Source organism: Amblyraja radiata, chromosome 5, assembly GCF_010909765.2.
Source record: "Amblyraja radiata isolate CabotCenter1 chromosome 5, sAmbRad1.1.pri, whole genome shotgun sequence".
Lineage (NCBI taxonomy): Eukaryota > Metazoa > Chordata > Chondrichthyes > Rajiformes > Rajidae > Amblyraja > Amblyraja radiata.
Window position 1 is genome coordinate 4,318,629 of NC_045960.1, and position 27,439 is coordinate 4,346,067.

The following is a 27,439-nucleotide window of genomic DNA, read 5'->3' on the forward strand; positions in this document are numbered from 1 at the left end:
GTTCCCAGTCCACAGCTGTGGCCCGTCACGAAACCCAGGATATGTACACATTTAGATGGACAAGGGCGGATTAGGGACAGTCAGCATGATTTTGTACATGGGAGGTCATGTCTCACGAAACTGATTGAGTTTTTTGATGACGTGACCAATATGGATTTCAGCAAAGCTTTCGACAAGGTTCTGCATGATAGGCTGCTCTGGATGGTTAGATTGCAAGGGATCCAAGGAGAGATAGCTGAATGGATAGAAAATTGGCTCCATGGAAGGAAGCAGAGGGTGATGGTGGAAGGTTGCTTCTCAGACTGGAGGCCGGTGACTAGTGGTGTGCCTCAGGGTTCGGTGCTGTTTGTCATCTACATCACTGATTTGGATGGGAATGTACATGGTATGATTAACAAGTTTGCAAATGACACTAAAGTGGGTAGTATTGTAGGCAGTAAAGATAGTTGTCAAAAACTGTAGTAGGATCATGATCGGTTGGGCAGGTGGGCTGAGGAATGTTGATGGAATTTGACATAGAGAACTGTGAGCAGTTGTACATTTTCAAGACTAACATGGGCAGGACCTACACAGTGAATAGTAGGGCTTTGTGGGGTGTTGTAGAGCAGAGGAAGCGAGGAATGCAGGTACATAGTTTGTTGAAACGGTAACACGGGTAGATAGGCCGGGTCAAAAAAGCTTTTGGTACATTGGCCATTAGAGTATTGAGTATAGAAGTTGTGAGTCACGTTGCAGTTATACAAGACGTAGGTGAGACGGCATTTCGAGTATTGTGTTCAGTTCTAGGCACCATGTTATAGGAAAGATGTTGTCAAGCTGCAAAGGGTGCAGAGAAGATTTATGATGACGTTGCCAGGATGCGATGGTGTGAACTATAGGGACATCGGGAGCTCCAAGCCGCAGGGGCTTTGCCTGCCCTGATGCGGGAGCTTCGATCGCCCCAACGCGGAGGCTTCAACCGCTGCCTGTGGGAGCTTCGATCGCCCCGACGGATGGCTCGACTGCCCCGACTGTAGGAGAATAAAGAGGAAGAAGTTTGGAGTTTTTTGCCTTCCATCACAGTGGGGAATGTGGGGAATCTGCTGTGGTGGATGTTTATGTTCACTTTTATGTAGTTGTGTGTCTTGTTGATTTTTTAAAAATATGGCTGTATGGTAGTCACATATCACTGTACCTTAATTGGTACACGTGACAATAAAAGACCTTTGAAACCTTTGGAGCAGGTCTTGGGGAGTTGGTTAGAACCCTGATAACCTCTCAATGATAAGATACTTTTCTTTACGATTGTCTTCATCACGTTACCTGCACAGATTTGAGTCATAGAGTGATACAGCGTGGAAACAGGCCCTTTGGCCCAACCTGCCCGCACCAGCCAACATGTCCCAGCAAATCTAGTTCAACCTGCCCGCATTTCCCCCAAACCTGTCCTATCCATGTCCTAACTGTTTCTTAAACGTTGGGATAGTCCCAGCCTCAACTACAGCACCTCCTCTGGCAGCTTGTTCCATACACCCACCACCCTTGTGTGAAACTGTTACCCCTCAGATTCCTATTAAATCTTTGCCCCTTCACCTCTGTCCTCTGCTCCTCGGTTCACCTACTCTGGGCAAGAGACTGTGTGCATCTACCCGGTCAATTCCTCTCATGATTATATACACCTCTATAGGATCACTCCTCATCCTCCAACGTCTCCCTACACCTAAGACCCTCTAGTCCTGGCAACATCCTCAATTGGTCACCTGTCCCTTTACCTCCCCCCTCGACTCCATCCAAGGACCCCGACAGTCTTTCCAGGTGAGGCAGAGGTTCACTTGCACCTCCTCCAACCTCATCTACTGTATCCGCTGTTCCAGGTGTCAACTTCTCTACATCAGCGAGACCAAGCACAGGCTCAGCGATCGTTTCGCTGAACACCTCCACTCAGTCCGTCTTAACTTACCTGATCTCCCGGTTGCTCAGTACTTCAACTCCCAATCTGACCTTTCTGTCCTGGGCCTCCTCCATTGTCAGAGTGAGGCCCAGCGCAAATTGGAGGAACAGCACCTCATATTTCGCTTGGGTAGCTTACACCCCAGCAGTATGAACATTGACTTCTTTAACTTCAAATAGCCCTTGCTTTCCCTCTCTCTCCATCCCCTCTCCTTTCCAAGTTCTCCCACTAGTCTTACTGTCTCCGACTACATTATATCTTTGCCCCGCCCCTCCCCTGACATCAGTCTGAAGAAGGGTCTCGACCCGAAACGTCGCCCATTCCTTCTCTCCAGAGATGCCGCCTGTCCCGGCTGAGTTACTCCAGCATTTTGTGTCTGGCTCCATATAGGACCTTGATAAGTCTCATTGAACATTGGCAGAATACGTAGGCAGACGAACTCCCATTCTAATCAGGATATGACTGTTTCTAACCACCAGGTGGACTGGAATTTATGTCCAGTATTTAAAAGTGTTTTACACGTAAAGCCATTTTAATTTTTTCTGACATTTATAATGTAGTTTGGTTGATAATTATGGTTCCAGATAACTAAAACCGAGAAGCCTTGGAAAGTCTGGTTCGACACACAAGCTCCAGAAGATGCAATAATTCCAAGTGGGTACAGTGACTCTTTGGATTCATTCGGCAAATTGTTGCTCATCAGGTGAGACACTCAGGACATTATATTAGCTTCATGATACCTAATACTGTACATCCCACCGGTAGGTTCAACACACACACACACATATATATATATATACTAGCTTAAGTGGGACACGTTGGGTCCCAGCATCACACGGGAGGGCTGGTCCCCCAACGCAATATTCCACCTCTCCACCAATTCCAATAATGGTGGACAGTGGAGGAGAGGGGGGGGAGCTTTCTGGAGGGCTAGTATGGGTGTTGTGGGCTGAAGGGACTGGTTTCCAGAGGGCTAGTATGGACATTGTGGGCCGAATGGATTCTTGGGCTGGCAGCACAGTCACTCAAGCCTGGTGTGGTGGCAGCTCACTCACTTACGGCTGGTGGGCTGGCATTGACTCACGGCTATTCCTTGAAATTCCATTTCAAGCAGGGTGCAAGGCCACCAAATTCAAGTGCAGTTTCATACCACTTCAAGCAGGGTGCAAGGCCACTAAAGACAGCGAGTCGTGAGCTCTCCCTCCTCCATCTTGCAAAGACTGAGCCACGTCCACACTTCTGGGTTTTATAGTTCCACCCCCCTCCCACCAGAAGGGGGATGGCCTTTATGACAGGAGAGAGAATCTCAAAAAAATTTAAACACTAATAACTCAGAATACAATACAATACCGTTTATTGTCATTTGAACCTCAAATGAAGTTCAAACGAAATTTGGTTTCTGCAGTCATACACCAAGAAAAAAAAACCAAGACGCACAATTAACACAAACATCCATCATAGTGAATCTCCTGCTCACTGTGATGGAAGGCAAGCATTGTCTCTCCCCTGTTTTCCATTCTTCTCCCGATGTTAAAGCCCCCGGCGGGTGATGACAAATCCCAGGGCCGGTAAAGTCACCCCGGGCGATGTAAGGCCCCGCTCCGGGTCGTTTTCAACCACGCAATTCGGGCGGGAGAAGTTACCATTGCGGGAGCTTCGAAAAGTGGTCTCCCACCAGGGACCTGCGAGCTCCCGATGTTACCGTCCACAGGCCTGCGGCTGGAGCCTCCAAAGCTCCGGAGTCGGGTCGCAGCCGTGCGCCACCACAGCTCTCCACGCTCCGGCCGGCCGGCTCCACGGTGGTGAGTCCGCAGGCTTTGCGACTGGAGCCCCCAGGTCGTTCCGGTTGGAGGCCGATCCACGGTGCTAGGCCCCAACGACAATGGAAACCCCACAGGGAAAAGGTTGGGTCACTTTCAGGGAAGATTTAAAATTCCCCCTCCCCGCCTGCCCCCCACATATACACAGCTAAAAACTATATATAAGCTGCAACCAAACTATACAAAAATTAAAAAAAAGACAGACAGACTGCAGAGGCCACTGCCGCGCGGCGCCACATCTTTTATATTTCGTCAATTGGAAAAATCCTCGGCACCTGATGAGCGGAGATGGACTCCGTGTAAGATGGCCAAAAATCACACCTGTACGTGGTAGCGTTTTTTCTAAAATCATTATAAAGCGCAAACAGGAAGTGGTCAAGATTAGACTTTTAATTATATAGAAGGCAAGGCAACTTTAATTAGGCAAGGCAACTTGAATTGGGCAAGGCAACTTTAATTAGGCAAGGCAACTTTAATTAGGCAAGGCAACTTTAATTAGGCAAGGTAACTTTAGCATCTCTCCGCCCCCCCCCCCCCCCCCCCCACCCCCGATCAGTCTGAAGAAGGGTTTTGGCCCGAAACGTTGCCTTTTTCCTTCGCTCAATAGATGCTGCTGCACCCGCTGAGTTTCTCCAGCTTTTTTGTGCACTCAACACTTCCGGGTTTTATAGTCCCTCTGGAAGGGGCGTGGCCTTCAGGAGAGAGAATCTCAACATTTTTGAAACACTAATAACTCTTTTATTTTTCATCGATGGGAAAAATCCTCTTGTCCTGCGCAGCGGAGGGGGACTCTGAGTAAGATGGCCAAAAATCACAGCCGCAAGTGGCAGCGTTTTTTCTAAAATCAATATACAGAACAACAGGAAGTGGTCAAGTTCAGACTTTTAGTAATATACTAGACCCGTTGGGTCTGTTCCCCCAACGTGCGGTTGTGGGGGGGGAGGCGGCATGCAGCGTCACACACACTAACTATCCACCCCCCCCCCCCGCACACACACTAATTACCCCCCTTGATATTATATTAATATTATTAATTTGCTCCTTTCACCCCATAACCACCCTATCTACTGACGCATAGCCCCCAACTTGCAGTCACTTCTAGAGAGGGGGGGGGGCAGGGGTAGAGAGTGAGGGCAGAGAGAGAAGGGGCAGAGACAGAGAGAGAGACACAGAGAGAGGGATAGGAGGGTGGGTGAGGGGGGAAATGTGGGGGAGGAGAGAGAGAGGGTGAGAGTGGGGGAGAGAGAGGGGTGCTGAGAGGGGGGTGAGGGGGAGAGGTGGGGAGCAGGGAGGGGGAGGTAGGGTGGAGGGAAGAGGGTAGGGGGTTGTGGAGGGGAGGGGAGGGGGTTTAGGGAGGGAGGGAGGGGAGGAGGGGAGAGGGGGGAGAGAGGGGAAAGAGGGGGAGAGAGGGTGTGCTGAGAGGGGAGGGGGAGAGGTGGGGAGCAGGGAGGGAGAGGGAGGGAAGGGGGTAGGGGTGTGTGGAGGGGAGGGGGGTTTAGGGGAGGAATGGAATTGGAGTGGGTGGAGGGGAGGGGGGAGAAAAAGAGGGGAGAGAGAGAGGGGGGGGTGAGGTGGGGAGAGGAGAGGAGGGGAGAGGGGGGGAGAGAAGGGGGGGAGGGGGGGGGAGGAGAGGAAAGGGGGGGAGAGGAGAGGGGGGGGGGAGAGAAGAGGCGGAGGAGAGGAAAGGGGGGGAGAACCTAAAAAACATTTTAGAACCAAAAAAGACACATTCTGCAAGCACTGTAGAACCAAAAGAGACACTTTTTGCAAACATTTTAGAACCAATAGACAATTTTTGCAAATATTTTAGAACCAATAGACACTTTTTGCAAGCGTTTTAGAACCACTAAGGACACTTACATTTGAGTAGACATGTGTTCAGTGTTATTCACAGCTCAGAGAAACGTGACCCTCTGCCTTCCTCCATCTTGAAGAGACTGTGAGGCACACCACTTCCTGGTTTTATCGTCCTTCCCCCCCTGCCACCAGCAGGGGCAGCAGAGAGAATGGGGAATTTTGTAAAAACATTAATATCTCTGTCATTTTTCATCAACGGGAAAAGTCCTCGGCACACATACGACAGAGGGGGGCTCTGAGCAAGGAAATCGCAGCACAGATGGCAAAACCGGTCAAGACTTTTAGTAATATAGGTATAGATGTGCCTGAAAAGAACAAAGAAGATAAATATAAACAAATTAGAATTATTTAAGGTGAACATTTGTTTTTCTAATATCCAGATAGTTGAATATATTCTCAAGGTATCCAAGATTGGCTTGCGATATGAATTCTTTGCCCCACCTTATGAATCTGGAACTTATAATAAGCTAAATACATGAAAGCAAGGAATTTAGGGTGGTTTAAGAGATGAAGGATGAGACGGTGATGCATGCAATAGAGTCGCTGCCTCGCAGTGTTAGACACCAAGTTCAATCCTGACCTGAGGCTCTGCCTGTGTGGAGTTTGCATGCCTTCCCTGTGACCATGTATGTTTCCTTTGGATGCTGTGAATTCCACACACGCCCAAAAATGTGTGGGTTGGTAGTTTAGTTGACCATTTAAAATTTCCCCTGATGTGGATATGAATAGATTCAGAGGGGCTGAGGAAAAGAGGTGGGGTGGGGGGGGGGGGGGGGGGGGGGGGGGGGGGGGGGGAGGTAGGGAAGGTGGGCTGGTGGAGGTGATTAGAATGTGTGGGAAATAAAAAGTGGGATTTATTTGGGATTAGTTGTTGATGGAGAGATGGAAAGGTAGTTGAGGCAGGGACTATCCCAACATTTAATAAAAACAGTTAGACAGGTAAATGGATAGGACATGTTTGGAGGGATATGAGCCAACCGGGTGGCAGGTGGGACTAGTGTAGATGGGCAAGTTGGGCCGAAGAGTCTGTTTCCACCCATCAACAACCCAGTGAGTTGAAGGGCCTGCTTCTATGCTCTTTCCCTTTATGTCTCAAAATAAAATGCTAAGTATAGCATGTGAAGAGCTGGCTACTTTATCCCACTCAGCCATAATTTTCCCATCGCCTCAGCATCGTTTCCCTTTGCAATGGTTATTTGATTTCCTATTGAAAGTTACAAATCTATGGTACTTCTTGAGCAGAGAGGTTTGAAAGGAGATAAGATAGATGTGTATAAAATGGTTAGGGTTTTATTAGTGCGTAGTTCTATTGAGGGTAAATGTTGCCATTAGTAAGATGTCATGGACTGAAGAACACAGTTAAATTAATTGGGTAGAGCTCTGGGAATGAGTGAAACTTTTACCAAGCAAGTAATTTTCATCTGGAATGCACTGTCACGTGGAGATTCAATTGTTGCTTTCAAAAGGGAAATTGATATGTATTTGATGGTAAAAATAAATTGCATGAATGCTGGAAGGAATAGGATTGATTTGTTCTGCAGTTGTATAGGGCCCTGGTGAGACCACATCTGGAGTATTGTGTACAGTTTTGGTCTCCTAATTTGAGGAAGGACATCCTTGTAATTGAGACAGTGCAGCGTAGGTTCACGAGATTGATCCCAGGGATGGCGGGACTGTCATATGAGGAAAGATTGCAAAGACTAGGCTTGTATTCACTGGAGTTTAGAAGGATGAGGGGAAATCTTATAGAAACATATAAAATTATAAAAGAACTGGACAAGCTAGATGCAGGAAAAATGTTCCCAATGTTGGGCGAGTCCAGAACCAAGGGCCACAGTCTTAGAATAAAGGGGAGGTAATTTAAGACTGAGGTGAGAAAAAACCGTTTTCACCCAGAGAGTTGTGAATTTATGGAATTCCCTGCCACAGAGGGCAGTGGAGGCCGTCACTGGATGGATTTAAGAGAGAGTTAGATAGAGCTCTAGGGGCTAGTGGAATCAAGGGATATGGGGAGAAGGCAGGCACGGGTTATTGATAGGGGACGATCAGCCATGATCACAATGAATGGCGGTGCTGGCTCGAAGGGCCGAATGGCCTCCTCCTGCACCTATTTTCTATGTTTCTATGTTTCTATGATTAGGTTGCTCTACAAAGAACCAACATCGACTAAATGGCCAAAAGGCCTCCTCTGCTGTATTTATTTCCTGATTCCATGAATTAAGAAATTACACCTTTCAGGTCGTGGTGTCCTGATCGAACTCTCTCACAAGCTCGAAGCTACATTTCCGAATCAATGGGAGAAAAATATGCAGAGCCGGTGGTTTTAATCTTGGAGACAACTTGGGAAGAAAGTGATACACAAACCCCTCTGATCTGCTTCCTGTCCATGGGATCAGATCCCAGCAACCAGATCGAAGGATTGGCCAAGAAACTTGATATTGGTAAGGATATTGCCTGAGTCTTGAATGCAGCACTCTCCAATGTGCAGGGACAGTCTAATATAGGGACATCCCCTCCCACCCAATCCGCCCCTCCTCAGGTTCTTTCCCCTGCAACCTATACCTGTTCCTCTCTACTCGTCCCTCAACTCCATCCAGGGATCCCGGCAGTCCTTCCGGGTGAGGCAGAGGTTCATATGCACCTCCTCTAATTTCACCCACTGTATCCGGTGTTCCTGATGTAGGTTACTGTACTTTGGCGAGACAAAGGCGACCGTTTTGCTGAACACTGATGCTCCAAGGCTTACTATATCTCGCAGTTGCTAACCATTTTAACTCCCCTTCCCATTCCCACACAGACCTCTTTAAGAAAGAACTGCAGATGCTGGTAAAATCGAAGGTAGACACAAAATGCTGGAGAAACTCAGAGGGTGAGGCAGCATCTATGGAGAGAAGGAACTCACCCGCTGGGTTTCTCCAGCATTTTTTGTCTACCCACACAGACCTTTCTGTTGGAGGCACAGCACCTCATACTTTGCTTGTGTAGCTTACAACCCAGCGGTATGAACATTGAATTATCCAATGCTAGGTAACTCTACAAACATTCCTCTCCCCCTGCCCTTCGCTCTGGCTCTCGTTCCTCCACTAAAGGCTAGTTAATCAGTTCCGCCGTTCGCAGTGATGGGTAAATGGATAAATGTGGATAGATGTGAGGTTATCTACTTTGGTGGCAAGAACAGGAAGGCAGATTATTATCTGAACGGTGTCAGATTAAGAAAAGGGGAGGTGCAACGAGACCTGGGTGTGCTTGTACATCAGTCACTGAAAGTAAACATGCAGGTACAACAGGCAGTGAAGAAAGCTAATGAGTTCATTGCGAGAGGATTTGAGTTTAGGAGCAAGGAGGTCCTATTGCAGTTGTACATGGCCCTGGTGAGACCGCACCTTGAGTATTGTGTGCAATTTTAGTCTCCTAATTTGAGGAAGGATATTCTTGCTATTGAGAGAGTGCAGCGTAGGTTCACCAGGTTAATTCCCAAGATGGCAGGACTGACATATGATGAAAGAATGGGTCGACTGGGCTTGTATTCACTGTAATTTAGGATGAGAGGGAATCTTATAGAAACATATAAGATTCTTAAAGGATTGGACAGGCTAGGTGCAGGAAAAATGTTCCCGATGTTGGGGGAGTCCAGAACCAAGGGTCGCAGTTTAAGAATAAGGGGTAGGCCATTTAGGACTGAGATGAGGAAACACTTTTTCACCCCATGAGAAGTGAATCTGTGGAATTCTCTGCCACAGAAGGCAGTGGAGGCCGATTCACTGGATGTTTTCGAGCGTTAGATTTAGCTCATAGGGCTAAAGGAATCAAGGGATATGGGGAGAAAGCAGGAATGGGGTACTGATTTTAGATGATCAGTCATGATCATATTGAATGGTGTTGCTGGCTCGAAGGGCCGAATGGCCTACTCCTGCACCTATTGTTCTTTGCTTCTATCTATGTATCCCTCGTGGGATCACATGATCCCTGGCCAACAATCAGCCTATCTGGGAACCTCCCTGACTGAGATTATCTGCTGGTACACAAAAATGCTGGAGAAACTCAGCGGGTGCAGCAGCATCTATGGAGCGAAGGAAATAGGTGACGTTTCGGGTCAAAACCCTTCTTCAGACTGATGGGGGGTGGGGGGGAGAAGGAAGGATAAAGGGAGGAGGAGGAGCCCGAGGGCGGGGGGATGGGAGGAGACAGCTCGAGGGTTAAGGAAGGGGAGGAGACAGCAAGGGCTAGCAAAACTGGGAGAATTCAACGTTCATGCCATCCGGACGCAAGCAACCCAGGCGGAATATGAGGTGCTGTTCCTCCAATTTCCGGTGTTGCTCACTCTGGCAATGGAGGAGACCCAGGACAGGGAGGTCGGATTGGGAATGGGAGGGTGAGTTGAAGTGCTGAGCCACCGGGAGTTCAGGTAGGTTATTGCGGACTGAGCGGAGGTGTTTGGCGAAATGATCGCCCAACCTCCGCTTAGTCTCCCCGATGTAAATCAGCTGACATCTAGAGCAGCGGATGCAGTAGATGAGGTCGGAGGAGATACAGGTGAACCTTTGTCGCACCTGGAACGACTGCTTGGGTCCTTGAATGGAGTCAAGGGGGGAGGTGAAGGGACAGGTGTTGCATTTCTTGCGGTTGCAACGGAAAGTGCCCGGGGAGGGGGTGGTACGGGAGGGAAGGGAAGAATTGACAAGGGAGTTGCGGAGGGAGCGGTCTTTGCGGAAGGCAGACATGGGGGGAGATGGGAGCGGAAGGCAGGCACCCGCTGAGTTTCTCCAGCATTTTTGTGTACCTTCGATCTTCCAGCATCTGCAGTTCCTTCTTGAGATTATCTGCTGCTAGCCCTGATTTGTCTTGGTCTTTTCTTGCATCCAGTTCCCCCAACCCCAATCCCACCTACAAGCAATCTGAAGATGGGTCCCAACCGCAAATGCAACCTATCCATTCTCTCCAGAGATGTTGCTTGACCCACCGAGTTACTCCAACATGTTATGTCTACCTTTGGGACAATTTAAGCCTTGGTTAGGTTTTATCCTGAAGCCAATGACAGATCACCACACTGATGGACAAAACATTCATGACAATACTAACAACTCCGTGATTGTGAAATGACACCACTGAAAACACTGTTTCATATTTTTCATGTTCTGATTTTATTTGCTGCTTTGTTTCTACTGTAATTAACAACATTTTTAATTTCCACTTAGAAACATAGACAATAGGTGCAGGAGTAGACCATTCAGCCCTTCATGCCAGCACCGCCATTCAATATGATCATGACTGATCATCCAAAATCAGTACCCCCGTTCCTGCTTTCTCCCCATATCCCTTGATTCCCTTAGCCCCAAGAGCTAAATCTTATGTGCCTGTCTCACTTAGTCGGCACATGTTTGCCGGTGGTCGCCAGGAGTGGTCTCCTCAGTCGTGCAAAAAGTCGTAGCGTATTTCAGGTCGCTGCTAAATTTTCAACATGTTGAAAGTTTTTCGGAGAAAGTGGGTTTGGCGCCAATGAGCGTAGCTTGACTTCCCCTGACGTAGGTGCTGTCGTAGGTTGTCGCCAGGATGACGTAGGTTGTCGCCGTTTTTATCGGCGACCTGCTACGACCCTGACAGTCGCCGGCAGTCGCCTAAAAAATCACCAAGTGGGACAAGCCCATAAGTCCTTCTTGAAACCCTTCCAACTCTTCTTCCTGTCTCAGATCCCATCTCTGTGTCAAGCTAGTTTACACACTCCCCAAAAGCAGTGTGAACACCCCTGAAATGATAGTGTCCCCGTTCTAACAGGGTGGAACTCATCCAACTTGTACAGTACCACTAATACAGCAAACTAAAGCTCTTTCTCCTGGTCCATACTCATTTGCCCTTTCCTGCTATTTCTTCACTTACTTGTGCATTAGGATTCATCCTGAGATTCCTTACCTTTGAGGATCTGCTCCTCAATTCTTGGGAATCTGAGAGGGAGATATTTTTCACACGGAATGTGGTTGGAGTCTGGAATATGCTGCCTGAACAGCTAGCGGAGGCAGAGATTCTCACGATATTTAAGAAGCTCCCTTAAAATCTGTTTGCAGAACCAGTCTTCCTTTCTAGGCTATTGGTACCTGTCTGACCCCAACTTCTGGCCCTTCAGCTCCTGGATGTTGCCACAACCATTAATTAACATCCCTGAAATAAAAATAGCAAAATGTTGGAACCACTTAGGTAAGAAGTGATAGGTAGAATTAAGTAATTTGGCCCATCAAGTCTACTCCGCCATTCATTCGTGGCTGATCTGTCTCTCCCTCCTAGCTCCATTCTCCTCCCATAAACCCTGGTACCCATACTAATTAAGAATCTCTCTATCTCTGCTTTTTAAAATATCCATTGACTTGGCTGTGGCAGAGAATTCCACAGATTCACCACCCTCTGACTAAAGAAATTCCTCCTCATCGTATTCCTAAAGGAACATCCTTTATTTCTGAGGCTGCGACCTCTAGTCCTAGACTCTTACACAAGTGGAAACATCCTCTCCACATCCACTCTATCCAAGTCAGGCTGCATCTATTGAAAGTGAAATGTTTCACGAGTGGATGTTTCAGGTCACATAATCTTTGTGATCTCTGAAGAAGAAATAAAAAATGTAATGTTAATTTGCAGAGGTGGTGGTGGAAAGGACGGGCAGGACAGAGGGACATTATGGGATAGGGAAAGTCCAGGTCAGAGAGGTAAAAGGGGCATGTGTAGGAAGGAACTGTAGATGCTGGTTTAAACCAAAGATAGATACAAAATACTGTAGTAACTCAGCGGGGCAGGCAGCATCTCTGGAAGATAGGAATGGGTGACGTTATGGGTTGAGACTCTTCTTCAGACTCAAGGGGCAGTTAGTGCAGTGATGATGCTTCTGTGTGTGGTAATGACGTGCTAATTGTAGGACTAAGACATGCCCAGCTGGTCTAATGGAGAGAGAGAAAAATCACAGCTCTCTAGCTGGCAAAATTGGCCAGTTCCAAAATGAGGACAAAGAGCATGTTAGTTAAGATTGGAGAGTTTAATACTCGGAGTGGACAGCAGCCACATACCCAAGCAGGGTACCCCCAGCTCTCACTATTTTTAACAGATTTCCAGTATCTGTATTTAATTTAATTTTAAAAGCAGTTTGGTAATTTCATTGGACTTTGAAAGCCTTGTAATGATGTAAGAGCATGAATTTTATATTCAAACAGTAGCTGGTTAAACCCAAAATTATTTAGACCTCTAAATAAAGAATAACGTGGCTTTTTTTCAGCTTGTCGGGCAATATCCATGGGTCAAGGGCAAGAGGTTCATGCCAGAAGGCTGGTGGCAATGTCTATGCAACAGGTCAGTAAATATAGCAGTAAATAAAGCTGGAGTAACTCAACGGGCCAGGCAGCATCTCTGGAGGAAAGGAATAGTTGACCTTTCGGGCCGAGATCCTTCTTCGGACTGAGAATCAGGGGAGAGGGAAACGGTGATGTGGAGAGATATAGAACAAATGAATGAAAGATATGCAAAAAAGTAACTATGGTAAAGGCCATTTTTAGCTGTGTGCTGGGTGAGAAGTAGCACAGACAATGGGACTCAACACAACAACTTTGAAGCTTGGGTGGGGGAGGGATGGAGAGAGGGGGGATGGAAGGGTTACTTGAAGTTGGAGATTACAATGAACTCAAAACATTGCAATTATTATAAGTCGGCATGTAGGTACAGCAATTCATCTGGAAGACCAGTGGAATGTTGGCTTTTACAGCAGGGGATGTGGAGTTTAAAAGTAGTGTTCCTTTGCTGAGATTGGATTAAGGTCCTGTCCCACTGACGCAACCTTTCAGCGACTCTCTCCGACCTTCAAGCTTGAGGGCACTCGCCTGAAAAACCTCAAAGCTGGATCGACCGTCAGCGATGATACCACGAGCTGGATCGACCACACACACACACACACACACACACACACACACACACACACACACACACACACACACACGCACACGCACACGCACACGCACACGCACACACACACAAACACAAACACATCGCCAGGGAAAGCGGGGGAGCGCTGTCTGAAATTCACACCCGCGATGAACAGGAAGGTAAAAGATGGCTGCACAGTGTACGGTAAGTCCTTTAGAGAGCGGGGAGATGGGGGGGGGAGGAAAGAAGAGGATAGAGGGGGAGAGAAGGGGAGGAGAAGGAGTGGAGACACTTTTAAGAAGCCAGACAACTTTTTAATAAAGTTTAGCGGGCATTTAACATTATCGGTCGGTTTCCATGGTTCTGAAAACTCCAATGAGCCAATGGCTGGTCAGCGAAGGAGATTGCTTACGGCTGCCCTCGACTGCCTGTAACTACATAGCGACCCCACTCCACTGCACTACGAGTTCAAAAGAACCATGCCGACCAATTTTTACTCGCGGAAAATTTTTCAACATGCTGAAAAATTTAATCTACCAAACTGCGGCCGCGAGTATGCGGGAACTTCCCTCGAGCATGAAGGAGAGTTATAGTGACCTCATAGGACCTCCTAGGACCACGTGTCGACCATGCTGTGAGTTTGAGTCAAGGGCAAACTCTTCTAAACTCGCAGATTAGGTCGCCGCAGTGGGACAGCTCTCTAAAAATCTTTGATTAGACCAAAACTACACAAAACTTTTATCTCTGTATTTAAAGAAGGATATGCTTGTATTGGAGACAATGCAGAAGTTTCATGCAATTTACATGAGATCAAGGGGCTCAACATGACAACTTTGAAGCTTGGGTGGGGGAGGGATGGAGAGAGGGGGGGATGCAAGGGTTACTTGAAGTTAGAGATTACAATGAACTCAAAACATTGCAATTATTATAAGTCGGCATGTAGGTACAGCAATTCCTTTGGAAGACCAGTGGAATGTTGGCTTTTACAGCAGGGGATGTGGAGTTTAAAAGTAGTGTTCCTTTGCTGAGATAGCATTAAGGGCCTGTCCCACTGACGCAACCTTTCAGCGACTGTCTTCGACCTTCAAGCTCGAGGGCACACGCCTGGAAAAACCTCGAGCCCTCCCGTGTGAACATGGGACCCAACGGGTCCCACTTAGTCGAGTATATTATATATATATACACACACACAGACACACACACATATGTTCACACGGGAGGGCTCGAGGTTTTCCAGGCGTGTGCCCTCGAGCTTGAACCTTGATATATACACACACACACACACATATATATATGTTCACACGGGAGGGCTGGTTCCCCAATGCAATATTGCAACTCTCCACCAATTCCAATATTGGTGGCCAGTGGGAGGGAGGGGGTAGGCTTTCTGGAGCGCTCGTATGGGTGTTGTGGGCTGTAGGGACTGGTTTCCAGAGGGCTAGTATGGACTGTGGGGCGAATGGATTCTTGGGCTGGCAGCTCAGTCACTCAAGCCTGATGTGCTGGCAGCTCACTCACTCACGGCTGGTGGGCTGGCAGTTGACTCACGGCTATTCCTTGAAATTCCACTTCAAGCAGGGTACAAGGCCACCAAATTCAAGTGCAGTTTCATACCATTTCAAGCAGGGTGAAACCACCACAAAACCATATAAAACTCCACAAAACACCAGATAAAAACCACATTAAAACCACATAAAAACCACACTCACAATTCAGTAGACATTCAGTGTGTTCAGTTGGTTCACAGCTCAGACAGAGAGTCGTGACCTCTCTCTCCCCCATCTTGCAGAGACTGAGCCACGCCCACACTTCTGGATTTTATAGTCCCTCCCCCTCCCACCGGAGGGGCGAGGCCTTCGTGGCATGATTGAACACTAATAACTCTTTTATTTTTCATCGATGGGAAAAATCCTCTCACCTGATGAGCGGAGGGAGACTCTGAGTAAGATGGCCAAAAATCACAGCCATAAGTGGTAGCGTTTTTTCTAAAATCAATAGGAAGTAGTCAAGTTTAGACTTTTAATTATTAACTTTTTCAAACCAACCACCACCACCACCACATTTAGAAACATAGAAACATAGAAATTAGGTGCAGGAGTAGGCCATTCGGCCCTTCGAGCCTGCACCGCCATTCAATATGATCATGGCTGATCATCCAACTCAGTATCCCGTACCTGCCTTCTCTCCATACCCTCTGATCCCCTTAGCCACAAGGGCCACATCTAACTCCCTCTTAAATATAGCCAATGAACTGGCCTCGACTACCCTCTGTGGCAGGGAGTTCCAGAGATTCACCACTCTCTGTGTGAAAAAAGTTCTTCTCATCTCGGTTTTAAAGGATTTCCCCCTTATCCTTAAGCTGTGACCCCTTGTCCTGGACTTCCCCAACATCGGGAGCAATCTTCCTGCATCTAGCCTGTCCAACCCCTTAAGAATTTTGTAAGTTTCTATAAGATCCCCTCTCAATCTCCTAAATTCTAGAGAGTATAAACCAAGTCTATCCAGTCTTTCTTCATAAGACAGTCCTGACATCCCAGGAATCAGTCTGGTGAACCTTCTCTGCACTCCCTCTATGGCAATAATGTCCTTCCTCAGATTTGGAGACCAAAACTGTACGCAATACTCCAGGTGTGGTCTCACCAAGACCCTGTACAACTGCAGTAGAACCTCCCTGCTCCTATACTCCAATCCTTTTGCTATGAAAGCTAACATACCATTCGCTTTCTTCACTGCCTGCTGCACCTGCATGCCCACTTTCAATGACTGGTGTACCATGACACCCAGGTCTCGCTGCATCTCCCCTTTTCCTAGTCGGCCACCATTTAGATAATAGTCTGCTTTCCTGTTTTTGCCACCAAAATGGATAACCTCACATTTATCCACATTATACTGCATCTGCCAAACATTTGCCCACTCACCCAGCCTATCCAAGTCACCTTGCAGTCTCCTAGCATCCTCCTCACAGCTAACACTGCCCCCCAGCTTCGTGTCATCCGCAAACTTGGAGATATTGCCTTCAATTCCCTCATCCAGGTAATTAATATATATTGTAAATAGCTGGGGTCCCAGCACTGAGCCTTGCGGTACCCCACTAGTCACTGCCTGCCATTGTGAAAAGGACCCGTTTACTCCTACTCTTTGCTTCCTGTTTGCCAGCCAGTTCTCTATCCACATCAATACTGAACCCCCAATGCCGTGTGCTTTAAGTTTGTAAACTAATCTCTTATGTGGGACCTTGTCGAAAGCCTTCTGGAAGTCCAGATACACCACATCCACTGGTTCTCCCCTATCCACGCTACTAGTTACATCCTCGAAAAATTCTATAAGATTCGTCAGACATGATTTACCTTTTGTAAATCCATGCTGACTTTGTCCAATGATTTCACCACTTTCCAAATGTGCTGCTATCCCATCTTTAATAACTGACTCTAGCAGTTTCCCCACTACTGATGTTAGACTAACTGGTCTGTAATTCCCCGTTTACTCTCTCCCTCCCTTCTTAAAAAGTGGGGTTACGTTTGCTACCCGCCAATCCTCAGGAACTACTCCAGAATCTAAAGAGTTTTGAAAGATTATTACTAATGCATCCACTATTTTGGAGCTACTTCCTTAAGTACTCTGGGATGCAGCCTATCTAGCCCTGGGGATTGATCAGCCTTTAATCCATTTAATTTACCCAACACCACTTCCCGGCTAACCTGGATTTCACTCAATTCCTCCAACTCCTTTGACCCGCGGTCCCCTGCTATTTCCGGCAGATTATTTATGTCTTCCTTAGTGAAGACGGAACCAAAGTAGTTATTCAATTGGTCCGCCATATCCTTGTTCCCCATGATCAACTCACCCGTTTCTGACTGCAAGGGACCTACATTTGTTTTAACTAATCTCTTTCTTTTCACATATCTATAAAAACTTTTGCAGTCAGTTTTTATGTTCCCTGCCAGTTTTCTTTCATAATCTATTTTTCCTTTCCTAATTAAGCCCTTTGTCCTCCTCTGCTGGTCTCTGAATTTCTCCCAGTCCTCCGGTATGCTGCTTTTTCTGGCTAATTTGTACGCATCATCCTTCGCTTTGATACTATCCCTGATTTCCCTTGTTATCCACGGATGCACTACCTTCCCTGATTTATTCTTTTGCCAAACTGGGATGAACAATTTTTGTAGTTCATCCATGCAGTCTTTAAATGTCTTCCATTGCATATCCACCGTCAACCCTTTTAGAATTAATTGCCAGTCAATCTTGGCCAATTCATGTCTCATACCCTCAAAGTTACCTTTCTTTAAGTTCAGAACCATTGTTTCTGAATTAACAATGTCACTCTCCATCCTAATGAAGAACTCAACCATATTATGGTCACTCTTGCCCAAGGGGGCACGTACAACAAGACTGCTAACTAACCCTTCCTCATTACTCAATACCCAGTCTAAAATAGCCTGCTCTCTTGTTGGTACCTCTACATGTTGATTTAGATAACTATCCCGCATACATTCCAAAAAATTCTCTTCCTCAGCACCCCTGCCAATTTGATTCACCCAATCTATATGTAGATTGAAGTCACCCATTATAATGGTTTTGCCTTTGTCGCACGCATTTCTAATTTCCTGTTTGATACCATCTCCAACTTCACTACTACTGTTAGGTGGCCTGTACACAACACCCACCAGCGTTTTCTGCCCCTTAGTGTTTCGCAGCTCTACCCATACCGATTCCACATCCTGCAAACTAATGTCCTTCCTTTCCATTGCGTTAATCTCCTCTCTAATCAGCAACGCTACCCCACCTCCTTTTCCTTTCTCTTTATCCCTCCTGAATATTGAATATCCCTGGATGTTCAGCTCCCAGCCTTGGTCACCCTGGAGCCATGTCTCCGTGATCCCAACTATATCATAGTCATTAATAGCTATCTGCACATTCAACTCATCCACCTTATTACGAATGCTCCTTGCATTGAGACACAAAGCCTTCAGGCTTGTTTTTACAACACTCTTACCCCTTATACAATTTTGTTGAAAAGTGGCCCTTTTTGATTTTTGCCCTGGATTTTCCGGCCTGCCACTTTTACTTTTCACCTTGCTACCTATTGCTTCTACCCTCATTTTACACCCCTCTGTCTCTACGCTCACACATTTAAGAAACCCTTTCCCTTTAACTCCATCCTCCACTAGCCCATTCGACACCCCACCCCCCTTATTCAGTTTAAAACCACCCGTGGCATTTTCAAACCAACCAACCACCACCACCACATTTGCTTTGCATTTTCAAACCAACCAATCACCACCACATTTGCTTTGCTTTTTCAAACCAACCAACCACCACCACCACATTTGCTTTGCTTTTTCAAACCAACCAACCATCACCACATTTGCTTTTTCAAACCACGTTAAGGGCACTGACAGGTCAGTTAAACCACTCATATTTAGTAAACATGTGTTCAGTGTTATTCACAGCTCAGACTGAGAGTCGTGACCTCTCACTCCCCCATCTTGCAGAGACTGACTGAGGCACTCAACACTTCTGGGTTTTATAGTCCCTCCGGTAGGGGCGTGGCCTTCAGGAGAAAGAATCTCAATATTTTTCAAACACTAATAACTCTTTTATTTTTAATTGTTGGGAAAAATGTTCTTGTCCTGTACAGCGGAGTGCGACTCTGAGTAAGATGGCCAAAAATCACAGCCGTAAGTGGTAGCATTTTTACTTAAATCAATATGCAGTGCAAACAGGAAGTGATCAAGATTTGAGTCTTAATTATATAGATAGATATATATATATATATATATATATATATATATATATATATATATATATATATACATATATACACACACACATATGTACACATAATAAATTAACAATAATAGCGCAATAATAACAATAATAGTCTATGTAGTTCAGAGCTTATTTGGAGGTTGTAGTGTTTAATAGCCTGATAGCTGTAGTTGAGATATGACTAAAGTTGAGATACATAGGAATGTTTCCAGTCTGGTTAAACTAACTCTTCTTTTTCACATCAGGGTGGATGGGTATTACTGCAAAACTGCCACCTTGGTCTGGATTTTATGGATGAGCTGCTGGAGACCCTAATGACAAGTGAGAATGTCAATGAATCTTTCCGAGTGTGGATTACCACGGAGCCACATGCAAAGTTCCCCATCACGCTGCTGCAGGTCAGTGATTGTGCACAGTGGGAAATGAATGAAATGATCACGATTCACAGCCATGCTCCTGATACTGCCACTATGATGTTGTCTCGGGTCAGCAATGATCCAGAGTTTGTCTTCTAAACTTTGTGTTTTTCCCTGGATTGGACCTCTCGACGGGAATCTTCAATACCTTTGTGAAAACATAGCCTTTAACAGTTGTATGTGATATATATATATTTATATCAATTACTTTGATATAAATGTTGATGGATTGATTAGTGAGTTTGAAGGTGACACACAAAATGGTGGAGCTGCAGTAGATGGAAGGTTGTCAATATATATAAATATTGGCATGGTGGCACAGCGGTAGAGTTGCTGCCTTACAGCACCAGAGACCCGAGTTCCATCCTTATGTGCTGTCTAGAAACATAGAAAATAGGTGCAGGAGGAGGCCATTCGGCCCTTCGAGCCAGCACCGCCATTCATTGTGATCATGGCTGATCGTCCCCAATCAATAACCCGTGCCTGCCTTGTCCCCATATCCCTTGATTCCACTAGACCCTAGAGCTCTATCTCTCTCTCTCTTAAATCCATCCAGTGACTTGGCCTCCACTGCCCTCTGTGGCAGGGAATTCCACAAATTCACAACTCTCTGGGTGAAAAAGTTTTTTCTCACCTCAGTCTTAAATGACCTCCCCTTTATTCTAAGACTGTGGCCCCTGGTTCTGGACTCGCCCAACATTGGGAACATTTTTCCTGCATCTAACTTGTCCAGTCCTTTTATAATTTTATATGCTTAAATAAGATACCCCCTCATCCTTCTAAACTCCAGTGAATACAAGCCTAGTCTTTTCAATCATTCCTCATATGACAGTCCCGCCATCCCAGGGATCAATCTTGTGAATCTACGATGCACTGCCTCCATCACAAGGATGTCCTTCCTCAAATTAGGAGACCAAAACTGTACACAATACTCTAGACGTGGTCTCACCAGAGCCCTATACAACTGCAGAAGAACCTCTTTACTCCTATACTGAAATCCTCCTGTTATGAAGGCCAACATTCCATTAGCTTTCTTCACTGCCTGCTGTACCTGCACGCCAACTTTCAGTGACCGATGTACAAGGACACCCACGTCTCGCTGTACCTCACCCTTACCTAACCTAACCCCATTGTGATAATAATCTGCCCCCTTGTTTTTGCCGCCAAAGTGGATACCCTCACATTTATCTATATTATACTGCATCTGCCATGCATCTGCCCACTCACTCAACCTGTCCAGGTCACCCTGCAACCTCCTAACATCCTCTTCACAGTTCACACTGCCACCCAGCTTTGTGTCATCCGCAAACTTGCTAGTGTTGCTCCTAATTCCCTCTTCCAAATCATTAATATATATGGTAAAAGAACGGAAGTGGCGGCGCTGTTAACAGCTGCGGCTCGCCTGCAGTCCGTCTGTCTTTACTTTTTTCTGTAGTTTTTTTTGTCTTGTTTTGGTTAAGTTTTAGTTTGTTGGGTTGTGTTGGGGGGGGGGTGAAACATGTTCTCTGTCTCTTCCTTCGGGGGAATGCGACTTTTTCGTGTCGTATCCCCCTTCTCTGCCTCCGTCTGCGCTGAGGCCTAATGGCGGAGCTGGCGGCCTCCAGCCTGCGACTGACCCCGAGGCTCCGGAGGCAGAGCAGCCAGGACTCACCAACGAGAGGCTGGCCGTCTTCGGGGTTGAGGCAGCGGTGGCCCGACTTGCTGGCGCAGCGTTCTGGCTTTCGGCGGCGGCCTGGAGCTGATGCAGCGGGGCTCGGAGCTGAGACTGCGGGACCTGGAGCTGGGGCAGCGGCCTGGAGCTGGGGCGGCTGCCCGGAGCTGGGACGGCGGCCCGGAGCGGAGACTGCGGGACCCGGAGCTGGGGCGGCGGCCCGGAGCGGAGACTGCGGGACCCAGAGCTGGGACGGTGGCCCGGAGCAGAGACTGCGGGACCCGGAGCTGGGGCAGCGGCCTGGAGCTGGGGCGGCTGCCCGTAGCTGGGGCGGGCCGTCTCGGAGCGGAGACTGCGGGACCCGGAGCTGGGGCGGCGGCCTGGAGCTGGGGCGGCGGCCCGGAGCGGAGAATGTGGGACCCGGAGCTGGGGCGGCGGCCTGGAGCTGCGGCGGCGGCCTGGAGCTGGGGCGGCGGCCCGGAGCGGAGAATGTGGGACCCGGAGCTGGGGCGGCGGCCTGGAGCTGGGGCGGCGGCCCGGAGCGGAGAATGTGGGACCCGGAGCTGGGGCGGCGGCCTGGAGCTGGGGCGGCTGCCCGGAGCTGAGGCTGTGGCGGGCCGTCTCGGAGCGGAGACGGCGTTCCGGCTTTCGGCGGCGGCGACATCACCACGGAGGTCCGCTGGACTGGAGAGCGGCATCTCCGGCCTGGATCGATCGCCTCAGCGCAGAGGGAGAACAAGGAGGGAAGAGACGGAGACTAAGACTTTGCCTCCATCACAGTGAGGATGGGCTTGGTGAACTCACTGTGGTGGATGTTTAATTTGTGTTTATTGTATGTTTTGTTTTTACTGGTTCTGTGTATGACTGCAGGCAACATAATTTCGTTTAGACCGAAAGGTCTGAATGACAATAAAGGATCTAATTCTAATTCTAAACAGTTGTGACCCCAACACCGAGCCTTGCGGCACTCCACTCGCCACTGCCTGCCATTCTGAAAAGGACCCGTTCACTCCTACTCTTTGCTTCCGGTCTGCCAACCAATTTTCTATCCACGTCAACACCCTACCCCCAATACCATGTGCTCTAATTTTAGTCACCTGTCTCCTGTGCGGGACCTTACCAAAGGCTTTCTGAAGTCCAGATACATTGCATCCACTGGCTCCCCTTCATCCATTTTACTTGTCACATCCTCAAAAAATTCCAGAAGATTAGTCAAGCATGATTTCCCTTTCATAAATCCATGTTGACTTTGACTTAATCCTTTTACTGCTATCCAAATGCCCCATTATTACCTCTTTAATAATTGATTCCAGCATCTTTCCCACCACCGAAGTCAGGCTAACTGGTCTGTAATTCCCCGTTTTCTCTCTCGCTCCTTTCTTGAAACGTGGGATAACATTAGCTATCCTCCAATACCCAGGAACTGATCCTGAATCTATTGAACATTGGAAAATGATCACCAATGCGTCCACTATTTCTAGAGCCACCTCCCTGAGGACCCTGGGATGCAGACCATCAGGCCCATGGGATTTATCATCCTTCAGTCCCATTAGCCTACCCAATACTATTTCACGCCTAATGAAAAATTCTTTCAGTTCCTCTACCCCCTTAGATCCTCTGTCCTCCAGTACATCTGAGAGATTGTTTGTGTCTTCCTTAGTGAAGACAGATCCGAAGTGCCTATTCAACTCTTCTGCCATTTCCTTGTTCCCAATAATAATTTCACCCCTGTCTTCCTTCAAGGGACCCACATTTTCCCTTAACATATCTAAAGAAGCTTTTGCTGTCCTACTTTATATTCCTGGCCAGCTTCCCTTCGTACTTCATCTTTTCAGCCCGTATTGCCCGTTTTGTTTCATTCAGTTGTCCTATGAAAGTTTCCCAATCCTCTGGCTTCCGGCTACTCTTTGCTGTGTCTGTACGGAGTTTGTACGTTCTCCCCGTGACCTGCGTGGGTTTTTTCCGAGATCTTCAGCGTTCTCCCACACTCCAAAGACGTGCAGGTTTGTAGGTTAATTGGCTCGGTGTAAATGTGAATTGTCCCTAGTGTGTGTAGGATAGTGTCAGTGTGCGGGGATCGCTGGTCAGTGCGGACTCGGTGGGCTGAAGGGCCTGTTTCCGCGCTGTATCTTTAAACTAACTATACTGAACTAACATAAAAAGTAACACGAGTTTATGAAAGATGGGGTTTAAACTACGCAACTGTGAGGTGTTAAGGACCTGTCCCACGAGCATGCGACCTGCATGCGGCGAGCGTGACCAAACCGGAAGCGGGGGCCGCGCGGAGGTCGAGTGAGTGACGTGAAGTTCGAGCAAGGTCCGCGGAAAGTTCGCGCGTGACGTATGGCGTCAAGACGCTGTGTACGGCGTCGAGACGCTGTGCACGACCGTCGAGGTGGTGCATATGGCGTCGATGCGGCTGCGGGCCGGCAGGCCGTTGCCACGCGGAATTTTTGAACACGGTCAGTTTTTCGGAGCCCCGCGCGATGTTGGGACCAGCTCCGCACAACTCCATACGGCTCCAGCGATCGAAGTGGGACCGGCCCCGCGAGGCCGTACGGCTCAAGCGACCACGTTAGGTCGCGCTTGCCGCATGGAGTCGCATGCTCGTGGGACAGGCCCTTTAACACTTTGTGAGGTCAAGTATAAGAGGAAAGTATACTTGATACAGTTATTGACAGTACCCGTAATAGCACTGTTGTATGGAGAGATCTTGGTGTAGCAACATGTAAATAACAGTGCTAAAGAAGGCTTTCCTTCATTGAATAGAAGAGGCAGGACGTCATGTTGCACCTTTATAAAGATTTGCCTGCAGTTCTGGTCGTCCCTTTACAAGCAGGAACCTGAGGATTTGGAGAGGGCATAGAAGAGCTTTAACAGGGAGTATAAGGTATAAGGAGATGTTTAACAAAGTTGGATTACTTTCCCTCGAATGTCAGAGGCTGAGGGGAGACCTGATAGAAATGTATGAAATTATGAAAGGCATAGATAGTTAGAACCTTTTTCCTGGAGTGGAAATTTCTCTCCAGAGAAGCTGCCTGGCCCGCTGAGTTACTGCACCATTTTGTGTCTTGCTATTACTAATTCAATTTTAGGATATGTCACCCGCATTAGATTCTCCCAATCTACCTTTGTCAGGTCTAATTAAATCATGACTGCAAGGAGTTGGGAAGATCAGGAAAACAGTTCAGCTCCACCTTTATAAGAGTAATCAGGGGTGTTGATACTTCACTGACAATTGGGGTTAGTTTGTCACAATGATAGGCACAGACACGGTGGGCCAAAGAGCCTGTTGCCTGCTGTACTATTCTAGTTGTCACCTTCTTTGCAAATGCCTGCTAACCTGCTAATTAATTCCATCACTTTCTGACTTAATTCCAGTTTAAAGTGTGGATCGAAGTCTCTGATTGTCTAATTTACATAAATCGTGAATTATCTCCATTGTTTAGTTTTGTTTAGTGGCCATTCGGCACAACAAGTCTGCACCGACCAGCGATCCCCACACATTAACACTATCTATACTTAGTACACACACTAGAGGCAATTTTACATAGTGCTCTTAAGGAATCAAGGGGTATGGGAAGATGGCAGAAACGGGGTACTGATTGTGAATGATCACATTGAATGGCGGTGCTGGCTCGTAGGAACGAGTGGCCTACTACTGCACCTATTGTCTATGTATCTATGTATATTTACACCAAGCCAATTAACCAACAAACTTGTACGTCCTTGGAGGGTGGGAGGGAACTGAAGCTCTTGGAGAAAACCCACACGGGTCACGGGGAGAATGTACAAACTCCATACAGACAGCGCCCGTAGTCGGGATTGAACCCGGGTCTCTGCAAGGCAGCAACTCCTGCGCTGCGCCACCGTGCCACCCAATTAGTAATTGTCTTGGTTTTAAGACTCAAAGTTTGGATAAGATGACACAGACACGGAGAATTCTTCAAGAAGACGAAAAGCCTTTATTTGCAAACAAATTTTGGCTTGGAACATTCAGAGACAACACGGCCTGCTCGCTCTCTAATTGTTCTCCGATTCATAAAACCAGACAGCTTTTTATTACAGTTTCAGGCTACTTGGCATGCATGTTTCTGTAACTTTAATCTCTCACTATGTCCTTGCCCGTTAACTTTAATCTCTGAGCCTACCATGGTGTTCTAGTTAAAGCAAAATAAACAATAAGAAGCAAATTGTTTTTGTGCCTTGATGTCTGATCACATAAAATAGCTGACAACTGTGAGTGAGCTTTAATACATGTTTTAAGCATATTGGTTACATGTCTACACACAAAGATACAAATGGTGCAGGAAGTAAAAGTAAGAAGTAACCTTTTTAATCTTCTATATTACTTCTATATAGTCTTCTATATAATCTAATTATTTATATATATCAGATGAATTTCCAGTAAGCTCATGTTATTCATGTGAAACCTATTTTGCAGACATCTATCAAATTCACCAATGAACCTCCTCAGGGAGTCCGTGCAGGATTGAAAAGAACATTTGCTGGGATCACACAAGACCAAATAGAATACTCCAACCTGCCCATGTGGAAACCACTCCTGTATGCAGTAGCTTTCCTGCACACCACTGTCCAGGTAATTTAATCCACACCCAACTGTGAGCATCTTTCCAGAATTACACATACCCATTGGGTTTGATTGGTCCCATCTTATAGTGGTGTGTAAAATTGTGAGAGGATTGAGATCGGGTAGACGGGTAGAGTCTCTTGCCCAGAGTAGGGGAATCGAGGACCAGAGGACGTAGGTTTAAGGTGAAGGGGAAAGGATTTTATAGGAATCTGAGCAGTAACTTTTTCACACTAAGGGTGGTGGGTGTATGGAACAAGCTGCCAGAGGAGGTAGTTGAGGCTAGGACTATCCCTACATTTAAGAAACAAGTACATGGATAGGGTACACAAAAATGCTGGAGAAACTCAGCGGGTGCAGCAGCATCTATGGAGCGAAGGAAATAGGCAACGTTTCGGCCCGAAACGTTGCCTATTTCCTTCGCTCCATAGATGCTGCTGCACCCGCTGAGTTTCTCCAGCATTTTTGTGTACCTTCGATTTACCAGCATCAGCAGTTCCTTCTTAAGTACATGGATAGGACAGGTTTGGAGGGATATGGACTAAATCTATTCTTCACAATTTTACACACCTCTACAAGATGTGACCAACCAAACCCAATGAATCTGTGATTATGGACTAAAGACAGGCGGGTGGGACTGGTGTAGCTGGGACATGTTGGCCGGTGTGGGCAAGTTGGGCTGAAGGGCCTGTTTCCACGCTGTATCACTCTCTGCCTCGATGACATCGCTGAATCATGACGTTCCATTCTATGAAACTCTGGGGCTGATGTTAACACCATCCACATGGCAAAATATAGATGGATAATAAATAATAATAATAAATTTTATTTATGGGCGCCTTTCAAGAGTCTCAAGGACACCTTACAAAAATTGAGCATGTAGAGGAAAAACATGTAAGGGGAATGAAATAAATAGTAGAGACATGACTAGTACACAAAGTAAAGACATAATTCAATACAAAACACAGTATGAGGCAATTAATGCACAGATGAAAAGGGACGGGGACGTGGGGCTAAGGATAGGCAGAGGTGAAGAGATGGGTCTTGAGGCGGGACTGGAAGATGGTGAGGAACACGGAATTGCGGATCAGTTGGGGGAGGGAGTTCCAGAGCCTGGGAGCTGCCCTGGAGAAGGCTCTGTCCCCAAAACTGCTGAGGTTGGACTTGTGGATGGAGAGGAGACCGGCTGATGTGGATCTGAAGGACCGTGAGGGTTGGTAGGGGGAGAGGAGGTCAGTGAGATATGGGGGGGCCAGATGGTGGAGGGCTTTGTAGGTGAGGACCAGGATTTTGTAGGTGATCCGGTGGGAGATGGGAAGCCAGTGAAGGTGTTTGAGGACTGGAGTGATGTGATGCCAGGATTTGGTGTGGGTGATGAGTCGGGCGGCTGCGTTCTGGACCAGTTGGAGTCGGTTGATGTAGGTGGAGCTGATGCCAAGGAGAAGTGAGTTGCAATAGTCCAGTCGGGAGGAGATGAAGGCATGGATGAGTCTTTCAGCAGCGGGCGGTGTGAGA

The 27,439-nt window shown here is 47.2% G+C and overlaps 1 protein-coding gene across 1 annotated transcript in view; it reads left to right on the top strand.

Annotated features, from left to right (window-relative positions):
- Nucleotides 1-27,439, top strand: part of LOC116972889 (dynein heavy chain 8, axonemal-like) — a 574,435-nt gene that overhangs the window by 501,141 nt on the left and 45,855 nt on the right. Inside the window, exons 85-89 of the mRNA XM_033020476.1 lie at nucleotides 2,515-2,633; nucleotides 7,846-8,048; nucleotides 12,860-12,933; nucleotides 19,512-19,664; nucleotides 25,778-25,933. Of these exons, the coding sequence (XP_032876367.1) occupies nucleotides 2,515-2,633; nucleotides 7,846-8,048; nucleotides 12,860-12,933; nucleotides 19,512-19,664; nucleotides 25,778-25,933 (705 nt within the window). The remainder of the gene's footprint in view (nucleotides 1-2,514; nucleotides 2,634-7,845; nucleotides 8,049-12,859; nucleotides 12,934-19,511; nucleotides 19,665-25,777; nucleotides 25,934-27,439) is intronic.